This window comes from Vipera berus, assembly GCF_964194415.1.
Source record: "Vipera berus genome assembly, chromosome: 1".
NCBI lineage: Eukaryota > Metazoa > Chordata > Lepidosauria > Squamata > Viperidae > Vipera > Vipera berus.
In genome coordinates this window covers 100,664,957-100,687,652 of record NC_138202.1, presented here as the reverse complement: position 1 = coordinate 100,687,652, position 22,696 = coordinate 100,664,957, and the positions used below count along the sequence as shown (strand labels likewise).

The 22,696-nt window shown below is 41.5% G+C and overlaps 1 protein-coding gene across 4 annotated transcripts in view; it reads left to right on the top strand.

Annotated features, from left to right (window-relative positions):
• IPO7 (importin 7) overlaps positions 1 to 11,249 on the top strand; it is a 49,006-nt gene extending 37,757 nt beyond the window's left edge. For 3 of the 4 annotated variants that reach the window (XM_081314068.1, XM_081314070.1, XM_081314071.1), the window contains exons 21-25: positions 1,083 to 1,303; positions 1,551 to 1,759; positions 2,585 to 2,791; positions 3,891 to 4,007; positions 10,152 to 11,249. In XM_081314068.1, the coding sequence (XP_081170194.1) occupies positions 1,083 to 1,303; positions 1,551 to 1,759; positions 2,585 to 2,791; positions 3,891 to 4,007; positions 10,152 to 10,249 (852 nt within the window). In that variant the 3' untranslated portion in view covers positions 10,250 to 11,249. The remainder of the gene's footprint in view (positions 1 to 1,082; positions 1,304 to 1,550; positions 1,760 to 2,584; positions 2,792 to 3,890; positions 4,008 to 10,151) is intronic. The other variant, XM_081314069.1, reaches the window with a different exon arrangement.
• Positions 11,250 to 22,696: the final 11,447 nt, after the last annotated feature.

Genomic DNA, 22,696 nt, shown 5'->3' with positions numbered 1-22,696 from the left:
CAACCTTCATAAATATGAACCAGTTGCCAAGTGTCCGAATTTTGATCACGTGACCATGGAGATGCTGCAACGGTTATCAGTCTGAAAAACACTCATAAGTCACTTTTTTCAGTGCTATTATAACTGAATGATCACTAAATAGAACTGTTGTTAAGGATTCTGTACAATGTTGTCCTCCGTCTTTATTTTCAGTAAAAGTTAATCTTAGCAATAATATCATTTGTACAGAACTCTACATCAAATTCAATTTTGTCCTTTTCAGATTCATAATTATCTAACTCACAAATATTTATTTTTTTCCCTCAATTTTAAAACCAAATTTCTTCCATCAAAACATCTTGATCTTGTGCGGTCATATTTTTAACCAACATCTTTGTTTTCTGTTCATTAATTTTAAAGCCTGCTATCACATCAACATATTTTCAGTTTTTTCAGCAAAGATTGCGTACTCAGAGGGTGCTGTAAAATGAAAAGTCAACCATTAGCAAAAGCTCTCAAGTATAAAGTCTGGTTTTAATTTTTAGGCCCACTATCCTCTTGTCTAATATTTCTGTACCTACAAAGACAGTATAACTAGCATTTCCTCCTCCTGCAATGAATCGTTGACTATGGCCAGGAAAAAATTCCTAATCTCCTCTTTGGCAGTCTTGAGCAAGCAAGAAGGGCAAAGATTTATGCTACAAATGGAGAACACATGACCCCTGGACATTGCAATCGTATTGTTGCCAAGTGTCTGAATTTTGATCATGTGACCATGAGGATGGTAGTATGTGTGAAAAATGGTCATGAGTCATTTTTTTCAGTGTCATCATAACCTTGAACGGTCACTGTTGTAAGTTTAGGACTATTTGTATTATCTCTGCTCATCCTAAGAAGAAATCTTGGAGGGGAGGGGAGGGGAGGGGAGATAGAGAAAGAGAAGATCGGAGTAGCTGTGGAAGTGTTATACTAGAGAGTTTAAAAGTTAAGAATTTAATACATGCATTGCAAGATACAGATATTGAAAATCCAATGTTATCATTGCAGTGATGTTTTAACATTTGCCTCTGACTTGAGTAACATTTTTCCCTCCATCTCTTTAGTGTATACCCTTGTTTGTGGAAGCTGCTTTAGAACGATTAACTAGAGAAGTTAAAACAAGTGAATTACGGACAATGTGCCTCCAGGTTGCCATAGCTGCTCTCTACTATAATCCTCATCTACTTCTGAATACCTTGGAAAATCTTCGCTTCCCCAATAATGTGGAACCTGTTACAAATCATTTCATTACACAGTGGCTTAATGATGTAGACTGTTTCTTGGGGTAAGCTTGTTTCTGGGATTATGGCTTTAATTCATTAAATTTAATGCAGAGAGAAGGGACTATATAGATACAACTGGTGCCTCTTTTCCATCTAGCTTCTTCAGGGAATGTGGGCTAGATACATAACAAGCTCTGTTGGGTATGCCCATTGATCAGTTCAGCCATTCCCTTTGTAAATATCTCAAGTAAAATTTGTGGCATCTTTCCAAAACCCAAACGTAATATGCCATTTTCTTTCTTATTCCAGACTTCATGACAGAAAAATGTGTGTGCTAGGCCTGTGTGCATTGATTGACTTGGAACATGTACCGCAGGTTTTAAATCAGGTTTCGGGTCAGATCTTGCCAGCTTTCATACTTTTATTTAATGGGTTAAAAAGAGCATATGCTTGCCATGCTGAACATGAAAATGACAGTGATGATGATGATGATGAAGCTGATGAAGATGAAGAAGCAGGTAAAGCAATGGCCTTTCCTGTAGAGCTGAGTAGCAACATTGCTGGTATAGCTGTAGAAAGTTTTTCAGGAAAGTTTTGGCTATATCTTGTGATTTTTTCCTGTCTTTGTTTCATCTTTGTCTTTTAATTGGTCTCAAATATTTATGTACCTCTCATTTTTTACACAGTACTCTATTCTGTTTGGGCCTCTTACATATGAATAATTGGTCCTTTGCCACGTCTTAAGAATGCGCAAAAACTACCATTGCTAGAATTTCTCTGGAATGTTTCATTTTCTTGACAAATGACTTGGCTGTTCATGGACTTACCGTTTTTTGGAATTTAATTTTTCAAATTAGAAAGATCTTTCCATTTGGAAAATTAATTTCAGAAAAGCAGAATGGACTGGTGGTGGTGGAAAAATCAGAGTGGAAAATTAGTATGGTCCAAGAACTGTATATTTCATCTTCTGGAACTATTTGTCCCCAGAATGTAGGCATCACATATACCTAGTCATATTTATTGTGCTCTTCAATCTGTTCCAGTATTTTTTATTTTTGAAAATAAAGCTAAGCAGACTTATACTGTTGAATCATTGGCCCAATTCATTTAATGTTCTTTCATTGTTACATCTGATTTGCAGTTATCATTTCGTAGCTGTGTGATGTAGTATCAGATGATTAAATTTGTGTTCTCTTCATAACCTAGTGTATTAAAGACCATGTTGTTGTTGTTTTTTAAAAAAAGTGTGGAGATTTTATGCATTAGAAATAATGGAATAATTAAAGGGGAGAGACTCTAGATGAAATTTTTGGCCACTCTTAAAACCGTTCGTTTGGTTACAGAAGAACTTGGAAGTGATGAAGATGATATTGATGAAGATGGTCAAGAGTATTTAGAGATTTTGGCAAAACAGGCTGGAGAAGATGGAGATGATGAGGATTGGGAAGATGATGATGCTGAAGAGACAGCACTGGAGGGATATTCAACTATTATTGATGATGAAGATAACCCTGTTGATGAATATCAAATATTTAAAGCAATTTTTCAGAGTAAGAGCTGCCATAGCTTTCACTGCAAATCTGTATTCCTGTGTGCTGAAATATATACTATCAGTGTGGTATGCTAAAGAACCTTTAAGGAATATGGGAACTCAAGGGATGCGTGTAATTTGAAAAGATTCAGAAGATATTCAAGGAATTTGAAAAGCTGCAGCCTAAGCATTCAGCAAATCTGAAATGAGTCAGGTTTGATGTAAATCAATAGTTTAGCAGAATTATTAGTAGATACTTCACTTTTTATTGTAAAAATTAGACTGTCGGAGGTAAATACTTAGGTTATCTTTGCTAGAGCAAATGTTTTTATTACTACAGCAAATTGTTCTTACGGTGTCAGATTACTGGTTGTGTGTCCCTATGGAAATAGCTAAGCAGAAAGGTCTAAAAATGACAGGGGAAAGGAAAGACATTGGAAGGAAAGAACAGCCTTGGATTTTTCAAATTTGGTAAGAAAAATTTTAGCAATTGGGGGAAGTAAGATATAGAAAAGAAAGTTATAGAAAAACTAGTTTTCTTCTCAGCAAAATGGAATAACATTTAGCCTCGTACCTAGTATTTCGGGTGATATTTTGCTTGAATTTTTTTCTGACATATATGTGCCTTATTAAAGAATAGAAGAGAGAAAATAATTTCAGGTGACAATATACATTGTATTATTTCTAGTCAACAATTGTAGAAGCACTCCACCTATCATCTATTAAATAAATTGATCGCTCCTACTCTGTAATAAAGTCAAATTTCAGTTGCACATTAATGTGCAGACAAAACTAATTTCAGAATGAATTGAAAAAGGAAAAATACCTTAAAACATCTATAAAAATAAGTTTTATTGGATTGATGCATTTAATTATGCGTTCTTTCCCCATTGTGTTAAAGACTGTATAATTAATATTATTTATTTTATTTATAAAATCTCTCCGTAAAGAATCCCAGAGCAGGATATTTAATTATAACAGCAAAAGTAAAATTAGAACACCAGCAACAAGAAAGCAAAGAACAGACTTAAGTTCTATCAAGAGGAATCTAAAAATAGTAAATTAAGATTGATTTGCATAGAATTTTCCAAATGCTTACAGATCTATATATTTTGCAGCACTTCAGAATCGTAACCCAGTATGGTACCAAGCATTGACACGTGGTCTTAATGAAGATCAAAGAAAACAATTACAGGACATAGCAACTTTAGCAGATCAGAGAAGAGCTGCTCAGGGTATGCATTTTAATTGAATTTTACATGGATATATTAAGTTCATGTCATTAGTATTTTGCTGAGGGATATGTGTTTCACCCTGAAAGAGCTTCATCTTACCTCATCTTTAAATTAGGAAAATCTTGGACACCAAAGTTGGAGCCAAGAAGAATGGGCTAAATTTAACTCTTCTACTAGAAGGCTGGTTTACACTTTTTCTCCCATGAAGAAATCTGTTCTTTAGTTTTAACTCTGCATCTTCAAGACAGGTGACTTTTTCCTCAGCTCCATATTAGAGCTGAGAAGAAAAAGGAACAATCACATTCTTTTCAGATGGCCTTCAGAACAAGCAGTGCAGAAGAGTCAAGAATCCTTTTCAAAAGGATTTTACAAGACCAATGTAAGACTCAGTAAAGTTACTCAGAGGGGCTTGGTCAGCAATCAGCTCCTCAGATTATGTAGAACAGGAGTATCAAACTGCTGGCCCGTGGGCCGGATGCATCATGAAGAAACCGTGCCCGCCCCATTGCCGGTAATGGCAAAAAAGTTCCGATACATCGCACAATGTCATGTGACGTCGCGAGTTTGACATGTCTGCTGTAGAAGAAGTCACTAAGCGCAAGGGAAAGATATTCAAACTATAGAACAGCAACAAGAAAAAAGTTTCAGTAAGCACTGGAGAGAATGGAAGTCACTGGTCCTCAAACTCCTTTGCAACAAGGAGGGAGCTACAGGAAAAAGCATTAGCTGACCATAGGAAGCAGCAGAAAATCTTGGTTCCCTGAGCACTAGTGCCATTAAAAAGCGTTCCACAATATCCACAGCTTTTGTGGATTGATGTGCCACATAGACCCATGTTTGACTGTCACAAGGAAGCAAAGGAATAGAAGTTTTTCAGGAAAGATTATACACCCTATCTCACAAGTCAAACTGAAGCCAGATGAGTTTCTAGAAACAATTCCAGAGGTAGAGAAGAGGGTTAGAAAGTGAGCTCTGTACTAGACTGTAGGTGCCACTCACTGACAATTCTCTAGCAGCCTTCCTTTCTCCAGGACTAGACTTGGTCAGCTCCAAGTTTAGTAATCCTTATGTATCCTGAGGAAGTTGTAGTTAGCACCCTTTAGCAGTGATTTGCTGACAGTTAACATGATGAGCTCTCTTGACTACTAAGAATGTAGGCACAGCAGAATCCAAGCCTTAAGCTTACGTTGAGGACATGTGAATCTGACATGCCCTCTGTCCATTGCTAAAATGGCAATAGCAAATATGTGGAATAATATGTTAGAGAAGAGAGAGAGGACTCATTTTTATTCTGGTACAGCCGGAAACATACAAGATACAACTGGCAACCTAAAACGAGCAAGATGGCATTCATTCCAGTAGACATCCCAGGACCTTAAGAAAGAACATAGCCCTGTTCAGTCTGAATTATGCAGAATAAACATTATCCTGCTGTCCCACCAAAACAAATTGGATCTGAAATATATACAGTACTAACCAGCTTAAGGGGAGCAGTCGTGTGTACTGGATAGAACCTCGTTAGCTGGGTTTGGCCATTCTGCTGCCTTTGTATACATAGCAAAAACCCTGCACATTGCAAGGAATAATATTACAAAGTCACAGGACATCAGAGGCTGGTCCTGTGGGATTTGGGCTGAGAAGACCAGCCTTTAGAGAATGATTTTATGCGATAAAAACATTCATCCCAGAACCTGTCTTATTTCTGTAATACCTAACCTAAGACATTCAACTAGAAGCTGCCTATCCTGTGTCTGCTAGCATAAAGGGATGGGTTGTAATTCGTTTGTAAAAGTTCTGACTTGTTGCAGAAAGTTCCAGGTGCAATTGTAAGTAGTTCTAGTTTACAAAATAATGTATGAGATTTCTGAATGAGACCCTGGAAAGTCTGATATCCATACCATTCATCAGGAAGTCATTCTTGCACTCTTAAGTTCAAGGTTTTGCAGGTCTCTGCTTAGCTGTTACATTCAGTTTCTAACAAGGACCTTGCTTGTTAGAAACTGAATGGGTAAGCAGTAAACTCAGATTTTGCATAGTTTCTGAACTATGAAATTTCTGGCAGGTGGATCAGAAGATCTCTGCAACTACTTTGCACTTTGGGATATCTTCTTGACAGGGGAACAGTTTCCCCTTATCTGTTATCCTTATCATGTACACTTCCTCAGAGATGTAAGCCTCCTTTAATTGTCAGTCATATATCACAGGGGTGTCAAACTGCCAGCCCACGGGTCGGATGCGTCACACGGAAGCCATGCCCACCCCATTGCCAGCAATGGCAAAATCGTCCTGATACGTTGCGCAAAGTCACATGACGTCACGAGTTTGACATGTCTGATATATCACTTTCTGTCAGGGGACTTGTCTTTCAGGCCCAAACAAGGGTTCCTGTTGGACCCATCAAACATATCCCATTAATGTGTATTTTTGAAATAAATTCCTTGGTAGCCATACCCTTGGCTAGAAGAGTGGGGACAGTGGAAGCTATCTCAGTGGAAGGGATTAGGCAGAGTGGCCTAGTCTCTTCTTGTGCTAGAGAATGAATCTGTCTCAAATTATATGTTTTTTGTTGTTGTTAGTTGCAAAGTCGTGTCCGACCCATCGCAACCCTATGGACAATGTTCCTCCAGGCCTTCCTGTCCTCTGCCATCTTCTGGAGTCCATTTAAGCTCACGCCTACTGCTTCAGTGACTCCATCCAGCCACCTCATTCTTTGTCGTCCCCTTCTTCTATTGCCCTCCATCTTTCCCAGCATTAGGCTCTTCTCCAGTGAGTCCTTCCTTCTCATTAGGTGGCCAAAGTATTTGAGTTTTAGCTTCAGGATCTGGCCTTCTAAAGAGCAGTCAGGATTGATCTCCTCTAGGACTGACCGGTTTGATCGCCTTGCAGTCCAAGGGACTCGCAGGAGTCTTCTCCAGCACCATAGTTCAAAGGCTTCAATTCTTTGGCGCTCAGCCTTTCTTATGGTCCAGCTTTCACTGCCATACATTGCAACTGGGAAGACCGTAGCCTTGACTATACGCACTTTTGTTGACAGGGTGATGTCTCTGCTTTTTAGTGTGCTGTCTAGATTTGCCATGGCTTTCCTCCCAAGGAGCAAGCGTCTTTTAATTTCTTGGCTACAGTCCCCATCTGCAGTGATCTTGGAGCCCAGGAAAATAAAATCTGTCACTACCTCCATTTCTTCCCCATCTATTTGCCAGGAATTGAGAGGGCCAGATGCCATGATCTTGGTTTTCTTAATGTTTAGTTTCAACCCAACTTTTGCACTCTCCTTCTTCACTCGCAACAAGAGGCTCTTTAGTTCCTCTTCACTTTCTGCCATTAGAGTGGTATCATCTGCATATCTTAGGTTGTTGATGTTTCTTCCGGCAATCTTAATTCCAACTTTTGATTCATCTAGCCCTGCCTTTCTCATGATGTGCTCTGCATATAAGTTAAATAGGCAAGGCGACAGTATACAGCCTTGCCAGACTCCTTTTCCAATTTTGAACCAATCGGTGGTTCCGTGTCTAGTTCTCACTGTTGCTTCTTGGCCCGCATATAGGTTTCTCAAGAGACAAATAAGATGGTCTGGTATGCCCATCTCTTTAAGGACTTGCCACAGTTTGTTATGATCCACACAATCAAAGGCTTTAGCATAGTCAATGAAGCAGAAGTAGATGTTTTTCTGGAACTCTCTAGCTTTCTCCATGATCCAGCGTATGTTAGCAATTTGATCTCTAGTTCCTCTGCCTCTTCGAAATCCTGCCTGTACTTCTGGTAGTTCTCGATCCACATACTGCTGGAGTCTAGCTTGCAGAATTTTAAGCATAACTTTACTAGCATGAGAAATGAGTGCAATGGTGCGATAGTTTGAACATTCTTTGGCACTGCCTTTCTTTGGAATTGGAATGTAAACTGATCTTTTCCAATCCTGTGGCCACTGTTGAGTTTTCCAAATTTGCTGGCAAATTGAGTGTAGCACTTTTACTGCATCGTCTTTTAAGATTTTGAATAGCTCAGCTGGAATACTGTCACCTCCACTAGCTTTGTTGTTGCTCAGCTTTTCTAAGGCCCACTTCACTTCACATTCTAGGATGTCTGGCTCGAGGTCAGTGACCAACTCATTGTGATTATCAGGGACATTAAGCTCATTCTTGTATAGTTCTTCTGTGTAATTTTGCCACCTCTTCTTAATCTCTTCTGCCTCTGTTAGGTCTCTGCCATTTTGGTCCTTTATCATGCCCATTTTTGCATGAAACGTTCCCTTCATCTCTCCAATTTTCTTGAAAAGATCTCTGGTCCTCCCTATTCTATTGTTTTCTTCTATTTCTTTGCATTGTTCATTTAAGAAGGCATTCTTATCTCTTCTAGCTATTCTTTGGAATTCTGCATTTAATTGGGCATATCTTTCTTTTTCTCCCTTGCCTTTTGCTTCCCTCCTTTCCTCAGCTATTTGCAAAGCTTCCTCAGACAGCCATTTTGCTTTCTTGCATTTCTTTTTCTTTGGGATGGTTTTAGTTGCTACCTGTTGTACAATGTTGCGAACCTCTGTCCATAGTTCTTCAGGCACTCTGTCTATCAGATCTAATTCCTTAAATCTATTTGTCACCTCTACTGTATATTGAACAGGGATATGATTTAATTCATACCTGACTGGCCTAACGCTTTTCCCTACTTTCTTTAATTTAAGCCTAAACTTTGCAACAAGAAGCTCATGGTCTGAGCCACAGTCAGCTCCTGGTCTTGTTTTTACTGACTGTATAGAGCTTCTCCATCTTTGGCTGCAGAGCATATAGTCAATCTGATTTCTGTGTTGACCGTCTGGTGATGTCCATGTGTAAAGCCGTCTCTTGGGTTGTTGGAAAAGAGTGTTTGCTATCACCATCCTATTCTCTTGACAAAATTCTATCAGCCTATGCCCTGCTTCATTTTGTACTCCAAGGCCAAACTTGCCTGTTATTCCAGTTATCTTTTGGCTTCCTACTTTAGCATTCCAATCTCCCATGATGATAAGGACATCATTTTTGGGTGTTAGTTCTATAAGGTGCTGTAGGGCTTCATAGAACCGGTCAATTTCATCCTCTTCAGCACCGGTGGTTGGGGCATAGACTTGGACTACTGTGATATTGAATGGTTTGCCTTGGATTCGAACTGAGATCATTCTGTCATTTTGAGGATTGTATCCCAGTATTGCTTTTCCTACTTTTTTATTGACTATGAAGGCTATCGTTTTGCCTTTTGGTACTGTCCATAGGGTTTTCATGGCAAAGATACTGGAGTGGTTTGCCATTTCCTTCTCCAGTGGATCACGTTTTGTCAGAACTCTCTGCTATGACCTTTCCATCTTGGGTGGCCCTGCACGGCATAGCTCATAGCTTCATTGAATTACGCAAGCCCCTTCGCCACGACAAGGCAGTAATCCATGAAGGGGAAATTATATGTTTACTGAGTGCTAAAAATATTTCTCAGATGCTCTCTGTAAGGTCAATAGCCTATTCTCTTTGAAAACATAATCAAAAACAGTATCAGACAGGTCAAGGTGTATGTTGCTGTGGAACTCAGAAAGAATCAGCAATTCTCCCTCTGTCAAAGGATCAGCCACATCTGTAGCTCAAATTGTGTAAATTTTCAATAGCACTATATGGTTTGCAACAAAGTAACTTGATGAGAATGAAGATGTACAGTTTAATCCCAATTATTTATAGATGAGGATCTCTGAAGACATTTCTCTTAAAGACAGGCAGCCAAGATTGTGGACACAGAAACAGTTTAAAATCTTCAATAATTTTTGGGAGAATTTTTTGTTTTTTAATCAAATTGCTATATTGTTCATGACAAGATTCTGATTTTGGTTTTGTATTTTCTCTTAAATCAGGACACTTTTTTGAACCAGCCATATTCAATATGATGAGCATGATAATTTTACCTTCTTTCCTCGTTTCTCTTTAAGACTGGAAAAGTATATATATGATATCATATTACTCATTCTTCTGCTTGTTATTCTATAGAGCACTTCTCTGTTTTTTTAATATGCAGTTGGAAGAGAACTGATTTTTGAGAATCTCTTGAGGTATTTTTAATATAAGAACTTTTTGTTTTGTGAAGAACTTATCTTACAGAAACAATTTGGGACACTAAAGAATTTTGTCTTGTCTCTTCCAGAATCCAAAATGATTGAAAAACATGGTGGATATAAATTCAGTGCTCCAGTTGTGCCAAGTTCATTTAATTTTGGTGGTCCAGCCCCAGGAATGAATTGAATTATCACTACTTTTCCTCCTACTGTGTGATTGTAGTGAAGAGCTTGTGTTCCTCCCAATATAGTGGTTCCAGAACTGGTTCATGTTATCTACAGCTCACGCTAAATGAATTGGTAGAAATTGAATATTTTAAAAAGAAAAAAGCAACCCAGGAGTGGAACTCGATCATGCAACCTAATACTGGAAAGAAGGTTTTATGAAGATAGGAAGAACCTGAAACTTGAGCTTCAAATGACACTGTGGATATTGGAAATTAAGAGGGGATGTCTTGAAGGCAGCTTCCTTTCTATGAAGAAAATAAGGCATTGGCTGCAGGACTGGTTGGAAAGGTCTCATTTACAGTACACAAGCTTGGAAGGCCAATTTAATTTTTACAACTGTGGGACTGAGTATTTGCCCAGTTTTCTTTTCTTCTCCCCAATGGGTGTCTATTCTTTTAATGTACATAAAGGCAATTGGATGGCCTTACTTAACATTTCATTATTTCCATTTATCAAGATTGTTCATATGTAGAATATCGGACACTTATTGTAGCACTACATAACTGATAAAATCTGTAAATGATTTAGCACTTTCATATTGAAACAAGCCTGCTAGCCTATGTACAAAATTAGCAAAATGTTTGTTTATTAAAAAAAGGGATGTTCTGGGGAAAATTTCAGGTTATTAATTTAAAACTAGCAGTTTTGTACCTGGTGAACTGTGGTGCAGCTACCACTGGTTGTGACTTGAATTTGATATGTAAAGAAGGGGCTAGTGGTATTTCATTGCTGCTAAAAAAGAAAAAATGGCAACACTCTGTGTCCTTTGTTTTTTTTTTTTTAAAGCTGTCATTGTACAGATGGAAAATTGAAAACTTCATGTTTAAATGCTGAGTGGAAGTTCATTTTCTCAGCGGTGTGAAAACTGACATGAAGTTCTGCTTTTCCAGGAGTGTATTTTGATGTGTGGTGAAACATCTACATAGGCCATCTATTAAAATATGATTTGGCTAACGTGGGCTGGAGTTGATTAAAGTTTTATTCCCATATATGGGAATATGATCAGAATTTATTACATTTCAAGGGCCTTCTCTCTCATCTATGTGTCCTTCCCACTTTAGGATACACAAAATTCAGGATTTTTTGCCTGATCCATTTAGAACAGTGGTCCGGTTTATGTAGTTGTCTTAATTGAGAATTAAATAAATCTTGTCAATAATGCAGCCTCTTCATGCAGCGTTTAAATTGTTTCTAACCATAGATTTCTATTTGAAGATAAGGTCTGTTGATTATCAGTTTGGAAAAAGTCAGAATCCTAACTTAATTTCAAGTTTAAGATGTCATAATGCAAGCCCTTGACCTGGAATAGGGATCTGTGGTCAGAGCCATATAAGGGCTGCACCTCGTAAAAAGTCTCATTGGTATTTTGACTTAAGAAACTTAGATTATGGTCATCTAGACATGGTCTCAGGGTTACCAAGTCCCATCTTTGAAGCAACAGTTTTCTTTATCATTAATGGCATTTTAGCTACATGCTAGAAGACTTCTTCCTGCTGGGACCACTATTGAATGATTTGGTGAAGAAGGGAACATCAAATAATATGACTGGGCTGGCGTAGTGCCTCATCTACAAAATAAATACATGGATAAAATCATAGATGCTGAGTTTCTGATCTTCTATTAAGATCACTGGTGTCAAATCTTTTAAGTAAAATGTTTATTTCTCCTGGCTGTTTTTATATTAATGGTCATCTGTTATAACTGGTATTGAACAAGCTACCTTAATTTAAATGCAAGCCTCCAAAACTTTAAAGACAGGTTAAATGAATTGAATTTATATCTATAAAAATAAAACTGAAATGAAACGTATATATTATGATATTCAAAAAAAAAGCAATCTTCAGAAAACCAATTTGTGTGATGAGTATTTGTTTTCTATGTATTAGTGGGGGCAGATTGCTCGGAGTGTTGACTTCCTAATGGAATATCTACCTCTCAAAATTGTCTCAAGCTTGATACAAGAACCCTTGTACTTTGACTGAATACAGATTCAATTATATAGCTAGTGGCTAAAGGAGCATTTCCCGTTCAGTTTTGGGTAGATTTGAAGTGAGTTCTTGTATCTTATCTGTAAATACTTTTATGCTATTCCATTTTCTGAGGGGTTTTTTTGTCATTGGAGAGACTTTTTTCTGGTATTAAATATGTCTTATTACAGTTGTAAATTTTTCTTAGTTCAGGCAAGATTAAAATACACATATCAGAATAGGACAGTGTGGGTTCTCAGAAAAAAATAATGTTGAGCCTAATCTTTAAAATGAACACTAGGAACATTAATTTATGAATATTTTAAATAATAGATTGAATTCTTTAGTGTAAATTTAATATTAAAGTGTACAATTGTTCAATACTAGTTGCACCAGAACTCTTTTAAGTAAAACTTATAAATCGCCATGTCTAAATCATTGTGAACCAGGAAGTTTTACTTCAGGTAAAGTAAATCCCTATTTTTTTGCTGGCATATCTATATGTTTATCACATTAGTATTACACACCTGATTTTGCTGTGATTTATAATTAAAAGTTCTTTGAAGCACTTGCTGGGTAAGCAGTAAACTTTCATATCTCCTAAAATGCTGTGCCATTTTCAATAGCAACTACTATATAAACTGAATTTTACAAACGGTTATATATACTATGATACATCAGAATTGAATTTCCTTTTTAGATGTTCTTTAATGAATAAAGTCTAAAATGAATAAAGTCTATTCCTCACAGACAACATGTGTTAGGGTACATAAATGCTATCTGAAAGGATACAATCCAGAAAGAGGCTTCCAGCTTTTATTTGTGATAGATTCTTAAACTTGGATAGTCAAAAGGTGCTACATACAGATTTTACAAAACTTTGCAATTCATATACAGTTGCAAGAAAAAGTATGTGAACCCTTTGGGATTACGTGGAGTTTTGCATGAATTGTCCATAAAATCCGCTCTAAACATCATGTAAGTCACAACAATAGAAAAACACAGTGCTTAAAATAATACTACACAAACATTAGCTGTTGTCATGTTTTAATCGAACATAAGATGGAAACATTCACAGTGCAGGGTGGAAAAAGTATATGAACCTTTGGACCTAATAACTGGTTGACCCTCCTTTGGCAGCAATAACCTCAACCAAAGGTTTCCTGTAGTTGCAGATCAGACCTGCATAACGATCTGGAGTAATTTTGGACCACTCCTTTTCACAAAACTGTTCAGTGTAGCAATATTCTTGGGATATCTGGTGTGAATCGCTCTCTTAAGGTCATGCCACAGCATTTCAATCGGGTTGAGGTCAGGACTCTGACTGGGCCACTCCAGAAGGCGTATTCTGTTCTGTTGAAGCCATTGTTTTGTTGAATTACTTGTATGCTTTGGGTCATTGTCCTGTTGCATCAACCATGCTCTGTGGAGCTTCAGTTGGCAGACAGATGGTCATACGTTTTCCTGCAAAATGTCCTGATAAACACTGGAATTCATTTTCCCGTCAATAACAACAATCCGTCCAGGCCCTGAGGCAGCAAAGCAGCCCCAAACCATGATGCTCCCTCCACCATGTTTTACAGTGGGGATGAGGTTTTGATGTTGGTGTGCTGTGCCTTTTTTTCTCCACACATAGTGTTGTGTGTTTTTCCCAAGCAACTCAATTTTGGTTTCATCTGTCCACAGTATATTTTGCCAGTAGTGCTGTGGAACATCCAGGTGCTCTTTTGCAAACTTCAAACATGCTGCAATATTTTTTTTGGACAGCAATGGCTTCCTCCGTGGTGTCCTCCCATGTACTCCATTCTTGTTTAATGTTTTCCTTATTGTAGATGTGTCAACAAAAATGTTAGCATGTGCCAGAGATTTCTGTAGGGTCTTTAGCTGACACTCTAGGATTCTTCTTTACCTCATTAAGCATTATGCGCTGTGCTCTTGCAGTCATTTTTACAGGACGACCACGCCTAGGGAGAGTAGCAACAGTGCTAAACTTTCTCCATTTGTAGACAGTCTGTCTTACTGTGGACACGTGAACATCAAGGCTTTTGGAGATACTTTTGTAACCCTTTCCAGCTTCATGCAAGTCAACAATTCTTGATCGTAGGTCTTCTGAGAGCTCTTTTCTGTGAGGCATGGTTCACATCAGACAGTGCTTCTTGAGACCAGTAAACCCAAAACAGGTGTGTGTTTTTAAAGGGCAGGACAGCTGTCAGCAACACATCCAATATCATCACACTGATTGGAGTCAAGGTTGTCTCACTCCTGGCTCCAATTAGCTCTTGGAGAAGTCATTAGGCTAGGGGTTCACATACTTTTTCCACCCTGCACTGTGAATGCTTCCATCTTATGTTCAATTAAAACATGACAACAGCTAATGTTTGTGTAGTATTTTAAGCAGACTGTTTTTCTATTGTTGTGACTTACATGACGTTTAGAGCACATTTTATGGCCAATTCATGCAAAACTCCACGTAATCCCAAAGGGTTCACATACTTTTTCTTGCAACTGTAACTAATTTAGAATGTTATAATTTATGAAGTTCAACATTTTTCCCCAAGTGATGATACATATTTTTACTATACATACATTTTAAAAAATATATCACTGAACAAAGTACTTCAGTGAGGACTATTCTCATTGACCACATTATGATTATAAAAATTGCATGAAATGCAGTGATAGTATTGTTACTGTACTGCTTTCCTTGCAAATAGCTCAGCTCATTGCAGGAATTTGCACAGAAAAAAAGTTTCATACAGGAAAATTTTAATATTCCTATCCTGTAGAAAAAAATGGCCTGAGTAAAAAATAAGTGGTATTGGTTATTGAAAACTTGTATTCTTGCAGATTTGAGAGTAAAATCTTGTGTGTGGTAAAATAATTGGACTAAGTCATTACTGATAATTTGTTAAACATGCAGGTGCAGATGGCTGCAAAGATAGAAAAGGAGGATCTACGAAGGCCAGACTTTGTATAAGACTAAAAAGGTAAAGGTTCCCCCGCACATGCGTGCTAGTCGTTTCCGACTCTAGGGGCCGGTGCTCATCTCCGTTTCAAAGCCAAAGAGCCAGCGCTTGTCCGAGGACGTCTCCGTGGTCATGTGGCCGGCATGACTAGACACCAAAGGCGTACAGAACGCTGTTACCTTCCCACCGTGGTGGTCCCTATTTTTCTACTTGCATTTTTACGTGCTTTCGAACTGCTAGGTTGGCAGAAGCTGGGACGAGTAACAGGCGCTCACTCTGTTACGCGGCACTCGGTATTCGACCCGCCAAACTGCCGACCATCTGATCGACAAGCTCAGCGTCCTAACCCACTGAGCCACCGCGTAAGACTAGCTATATGCTAATACATGTAATATTTTCATCACACACCTTTCATTCCTACCCAGTTTTCGACGGGTTCAGTTTCCACGAATGGTACGCACAAGGGAAAAGGGTACCGCCGGGCGTCATTGCCTGGGGTAACACCGCCCCAATGGCAATGTTGGAGGCGTCCGCCTCCATGACAAACAGCCATTGCGGGTCAGGATGCTTCAAGATGAGCTCCTTCATGAAGGCTTCCTTCAAAGCCTGGAAAGCCCGTTCTGGACCGTCCCACTGAAACCGAGTCTTCTGCAGGAGCCGAGTGAGGGGGGCTTCCCGATACTCCCATATTACACCCCTCCTCCGTGAGCTGCACTGGCTTCCAGTTGCCTTCCGAGTGAAATTCAAGGTGCTAGTGATGACATACAAAGCCCTACATGGCATGGGTCCGGATTACCTACAGGAGCACCTACTGCCAGCGTCAACACACCTCCGTCCTGTGCGCTCCCACAGACAGGGCCTCCTCAGGGTGCCACCGGTCAGAGAATGCCGGCTGGTGGCCCCCAGGGGGAGAGCATTCTCGGTGGGTGCGCCAACCCTTTGGAACTGCTTGCCAACCGAAATCCGGATGGCCCCCGACCTTCGCACCTTCCGGCGTGACTTAAAGACCTACCTATTCCAGCAAGCCGGCCTGGCCTGATAGATTTTGGGGTTTCATTTGTTTTACTATTGCTTTACTGTATACTTACCTTGCCCTGTACACCACCCCGAGTCCTTCGGGAGAAGGGTGGTATATAAAACAAACAAATAAATAAATAAATAAAGAAATGCTCTCAGGAGAAATGCGGTGACCCAAAAAATTGATGGTCACCCAGTAGAACTGGCACTTCTCCAATTTAGCATACACCCCATGTTCTCGGAGTCGCTGCAGGACCTGACGGAGATGTTGATGGTGCACCTCTCGCGACGGGGAGTAGATCAGGATGTCATCCAAGTAGATCATGACAAACTGATCTAACAAATCCCGGAAAATATTGTTCATGAAATGCTGAAACATGGGGGCGTTGGTCAGGCCAAACGGCATCACCGTGTATTCAAAATGTCCGTATCAAGTACCAAACGCTGTCTTCCACTTATCACCTGACCGAACTCTGACAAGGTTGTAAGCTCCACGCAGGTCCAGTTTCGTAAAGATCTTAGCCTCCCGGAGTTGGTCCAAGAGTTCGGGGATGAGGGGCAGTGGGTAATGATTGTGCACCGTGATGGCGTTTAATTTTCTATAATTGCAGCAAAGCCGCAATTTGGCGGACTTCTTTTTGACGAAGAGCACGGGTGCAGACACTGGCGAGGACGAGGGCCGGATGAAACCCCGAGCTAAATTCTTGTCGAGAAAGTCCTGCAATGCAACCAACTCGGGGTCCGACATGGAGTACAAATGCCCCACTGGGAGAGGCGTGTCAGGGACTAAATCAATGGGGCAGTCATAGGACCTGTGCAGGGGTAATTGATCCGCCTCCGTCTAGCTGAACACATCAGCAAATTCAGTCAGTTCGGAAGGCAAAGAAACCCCTGGGGAACCCTCCACCTGGCCGGCATAGATATGGCAGGTGTGGTCCACGCACTGCAAGCTTGGAAAGGTGACCAAGTTCTGTGACCAATAGATCTGTGGGTCATGCGCCCAGAGCCACGCCAGTCCCAAGACCACGGGGAAATGCAGATCTGAGATGATATATAACTGGATGGCCTCCTCATGAGAACTGATGGCCATACATAATGGTTGCGTGGCGGCCTTAATTGGCCCAGACAGGAGCACTCAACCATCGATAGTCTCCACTAACATGGGCGGTTCCACTGAGCACTGGGGAACAGCCCATTTGGCCACAAATGCTGACTCCATAAAATTTGTGGTGGCCCCAGACTCAATTAAGGCATGGACTGGAATCCCCTTCGGCTTGCCGGGGAGGATCAGACGTGCCTCCAATATCAGATGCCGTGGAGGTCCACAGGCAGCATCGGAAAAATGTCGCTCGGTGTGGGACGCCCAACCTAATACACCTTTTAGATCAGGCTCAGGGCGTTTCCCGACAGAGGAGTAGGCGGCTTTCTCGGGGCAGACTTGGTCACTGACGCCCGTCATCGCTTCTTTGGGCAGAAGGCAGCCAAATGCGCAGGGTCCCCACAGTAAAAACACAAAACCCCCCTGATCATTGTCTGTTTATTTCTGCCACCGATAGACGAGGCCTGGCAGCAACTAGCCCCATTGGCTCCTCCCTCTGAACCGGGGTCTCACGCACAACAGGGGCCGCAGGGGTCTCTGGGGTGGCACGGCGACTCCTTCACTGCTGCAACCGAGCGTCGATCCGCAAACAGAGATGGATCAGCCCATTGAGGTCTGAGGGAATATCAACACGGGCCAGCTCATCCAACATCTCCGACAATCCTTCCTGGAAAGTGTCCACAAGCGCAGCCTCATTCCAGGCGGAATCCTGGCTAAGCAGCCGGAAATCGCTGATATAGCCCTGTAGGGGGTGTTGACCTTGCCTCAGAGCTTTCAGGCATCGGGTAGCAGTCTGCGTCTTTATGGGGTCCTCATACATCAGACGCATATGATTACAAAACTCCACAAAATTGTCCAACAATGGACTAGGTTGGGCTAGCAGAGGTGTGCCCCAACGAGCTGCATCACCAGAGAGAAGTCTTAACACAATCCCCACCTTATCCCGGTCAGTGGGAAATCAGCTGCTCTCACGCTGATAAATAGCTGGCATTGTCCCAGGAAAGCAGTTCAAACAAGACTTAAACCAAAAAGGTTCAACAAGAGTTAAACAATAACAGACCAAGACTCTATCAGAAGCTCTTCAAACAGTTGCCTTCAGCAACCAGCACCTCCCAAACATTCCCCTTTTAAACAGCAGTCTCAAGGCATGGCTTCTGATTGCCTTCTCCCGAGTTGCCTCATTGCTTTCCTCTGCTCAGTTCTGCTAGATTGCCTCCTGCTTCTAGCATCCCTGAACAGAGCCAACTGTGGATTGTCTTTTTCCAATCCTTCATGCTCACACAGCTGGGTCTGAGGAGGAACAAGACGGGAGGGACCTGGCTGAGAGTTCTGCCATGCATCAGAAACTTCCTCTGACACCAAAGGCTCTCCAAACCCCTCCTCCTCCTCCTCTTCAGAATTGTCCGACTCAGCTGCCGAAACCACAGGCTGACGCTGAATCACAACAGGAAGCAATAGGAAAGCAGCGGCGGCAGCTGCTGTTGCAGCAGCCTAGCATGTTTGCTGAGACTCTGGAGGTGCTACAGGCCCAGCGTGGTAGCCACCACACTCGCCGCCCCGTCTGCCTGCCAGGTGGAAGCAACAGGAAAGCGGCGGCGGCTGCTGCTATTGCAGTAGCCTAGTGTGCTCACCGAGACTCTGGATGTGCTCCAGGCCCAGCATGGTAGCCATTGCACTTGCCGACTTTGGCGACTTTGGCAGCAGGAGCAGCACCATCCTGCCTGCCGGTCAGAAGCAACAGGAAAGTGGCGGTGGCTGCTGTTGCAGCAGCCTACCGTGCTTGCCGAGACGCTGGAGGTGCTCCAGGCCCGGTGTAGTAGCCGCCGCGCTCGCCGTCTTTGGCAACTTTGGCTGCAGGAGCAACACCGCATGCCTGCCAGGTGGAAAAGGCTGGCGGAGCTGCTGCCTTTGGCTGTTCTTTGTTCGGGCCAGGCAGTGGAGAGAAGGGGGAGGCAGAGGCTTGTGGAGCTGCTGCCTTCGGCTGTTCTTTGTTCGGGCCAGGCAGCGGAGAGAAGGGGATGATAGAGGCTTGCGGATCCCCATACAGGGGTGGGGACGCCTCCGGGTCCCTGCACAAAAGGCGATGGGAGGTGCGCCAATGGCCTGGACTTGTTGCCAAGGTCAGCAGGCCTGGAAGGCACCACGGTGGAATCTCTTGGAAGATCCGCCGCCTGCGGGACAGCCAAAAAGCGGGGGCCAACAGGGGAAGCTTCCGAGACGTGTGGCGGACACCCCCCCGGGCTAGCAGAGGCGGCAGTGGAGCAGGGCGAGGGGAGACCTGCCAGGCAGGGAAGAGGCAGACCCGGGGCACCCCGAGACTGGCCGCCCCCACCCACACAGCAGGTAGAAACAAGGCCCACTCACCTTTCCAGTCCTCCCATCTCTTCCTTCGCTGCTGCCACGTGCAGTCTGAAGAAGCAAAAAGGTTTGTGGGCAGTCCCACAAATGGCTTGTGGGCAGTCCCACAAACCAAAGAAGTTCAATCAATCAATTCAAATTTTGTGAAGTTTGTGTGTGTGTGTGTGTGTGTGTGTTTGTGTTTGTGTGAGCAGTTTGAATTGATTGATTGAACTTTTTTAGTCCCACTTTTTTTTCAGAACTGCACATGGCCGAGGAGGACTGGGAACTGCAGGAGATGGCTTGAAGAGCCGCATGCGGCTCCGGAGCCGCAGGTTGCCGACCTGTGGTATAGGGTTTCCTGCCTGAGCAGGGGGTTGGACTAGATGACCTCCAAGGTCCCTTCCAATTTTATTATTATTATAAATGGCCACTGGGCAAAAAAACCCCAGCCTTTAAGATGACAGAAGCAGCAATCACTTGAGAGACAAATGTAGGGGATTCTGTGGTAGTTAAATTGCTATTTTTAGTTTAGCATTTTATTCAATACATTTGCACAAGTTTCAGAACTAGGTGACAGTATCCTATGCTTTGTTTGTACTGAATTGCTATGCATAGTTAGCATGGGAAAAATTAATAACACTAGCAAAAAAAGCTTTCTCTATGATGCAGTAATACAAGCTAGGAGAGTAATAAGAGTTGGTTTGTTTTGTCATATGACTTAGTAATTGTTCTTTCTCACATTAATAGCTCTTAAATGAAAAGTACAACCTACATTTCCATATAATACAGTACTTTCCTAGAAGCACACTGCACTTATTGGTTGGTGCTCTTCAGTGTATTTGTGAACAAAGCAATAATTTGTATTGGCATCTGAAACTGTCAAATTAACAATTATTTTTCAATTAAAATAGTTGCAGTGCTCACTCACTATGAAGCAATGTTTTTGGAGACCAAGAATAAGGAATGTAGGTGTAAGGCAGAACTGTTAACAGTTCGTTATAGAAAAGATTGCCAGCAGTCTTTTATTAGCTACTCCAGGAATGTAGACTTGGGAGACTAAACTGAGCAAAAATGTAACTACAAAAAAGATGTTGAAACTTTGGAAAAAATTCAGAGAAGAGCAACTAAAATGAACAAAGGCCTGGAGACTAAAACATATGCAGAACGGCTGCAGGAGTTGCGTTTGGCTAGTCTAAAGCAGGGCTTTTCAACCAGTGGTACGGGTACCACCTGTGATACATTGGTACACAGGTGGTACGTGACCATCCTAGAAAAGTGGTAGCCGGGCAGGGGAATGAGCTGAACCAGTGGCAGCACCGCAAAACCCTGAGTGAGAGATGGCTGGAGCTGCAGGGCTGTCAGGCTCAGCAGAAGTGCCAGAATCAGCACCAGGCTCCAGCTGGAGCTCGGCACTGATCCTGGCGCTTCTGATCCCAGAAGAAGCGCCGATCAGCTGGAATGTTGCAGCATCTCCAGGGTCTTGTAATTTACATTCAGATGCTTCGCAACTGATTCATATTTATGATGGTCACAGTGTCCCAGGGTCATGTTGTCACTGCGTTTTTTTAGTTTTTTGTCAGTAAGCTCATTGCAGTTTGTTTCTTTGCAAGTTGAATTGTTATCTTATCATTGTAACCATGGTGAGTGTCACATGTTCAGCCATGTATTTTGTTTTGGTTTTATATTTATTACTCTGTACGCATGTCCAAAATAAAAGTTACTTTCTTTTTCCTTTCCTTTGTGCTCTCTGGTGAGATAGACATGTAGTCATGAGTCTTTCTGTGTTTTTACAAGTTTCTTTGTAATTAAAAGGTTAAAAGTAGAATATATGCTTCGGGTTTTCTTTCTTTTACCTGTTGTTTATCATGCATCAAATGAACCACGGTTCATCGCCCTCTGATAGAGTTTTGTTTGATTTACTTTTCTGACATGGTAGCAGAGTTTGGTTTGGTTTGGGGTTTTTTTTGATGCTGATAAGCGTTTAGTTAGTTAGTTCAGCTACTGAGGAACGCTGTGCTCAATTTACTGAAAATGCCGAGAACAAAAAAGGACAGAAAGGAGTCTGACAAAGAACAGACTTTACTTGCTTCTGCCATGCGTCTTGGAGAAGAAGATTTAAGGTCAGTTACACCATCTTCTGATTTCACTAGCTCTCATGCAGCCGTCTCAGAAAGATTTCACACTCAAGGAGCTCATGCTGAATATGAGTGGTTCGGTGCCAGACCAGTGAAACTTAGGCAGGATGTAATTTATTATTCTCCTCGTACCCCTGAACAAACTCTGCATGAGAAGGCTGTTCAATGTTATTGTGAACAAATTGAGGTTTTTGAACAGAGGCTGCAACAGGCAAAAGCATATGCCTCAATGATTAACAGCATGAGAGGGATTCTTCTGTTATTCAAAGCCCAGATTCGGCCATATTGCCTTCTTCTTCCAAGCCAAAGCCACTCCCACCAGTGGGTGTTAGGTTAGACGAAGGGGAACAGAAATATCAAATGGCACACAAGGCTACGGTGATGCCTGAATCTAATGTTATAACACCATCTGCTGATGAATCTGTTTTACAAGATAGAAATGAATTATTATAATTCTGAAGAAGATGCCAGAGTTCGCAAGAGGTTTGGATCTAAAGGGGTGTAAGGTGTTCTTAGATTGTGCTGTATAAAAAAAAATCCAAATCCAAAGCAGCAGCAATTCCAAAGCACGCTACACGCCTGTCAACACACATTTTTGATTTGGTACACACTGACATAGTGGGTTCTTTTTACACCAACAATTGGTGGTAAAAGATATTTCTTGACAATTGTTGATAATTACTCTAAATATGGATATGTATTTCCTATGAGAGAAAAATCTGAGACCTTTCAGATCTTTAAAGACTTTCCGCTCTTGTATATACACAACACGAAGTCAGCATCGCCAGAATTCAGAGTGATTGCGGTGCTGAATTCATGTCTCAGCGTTTTCAGGACTGGATGCGTAAGAATGGCATACTACACCAGACCTCAGCTCCTTAC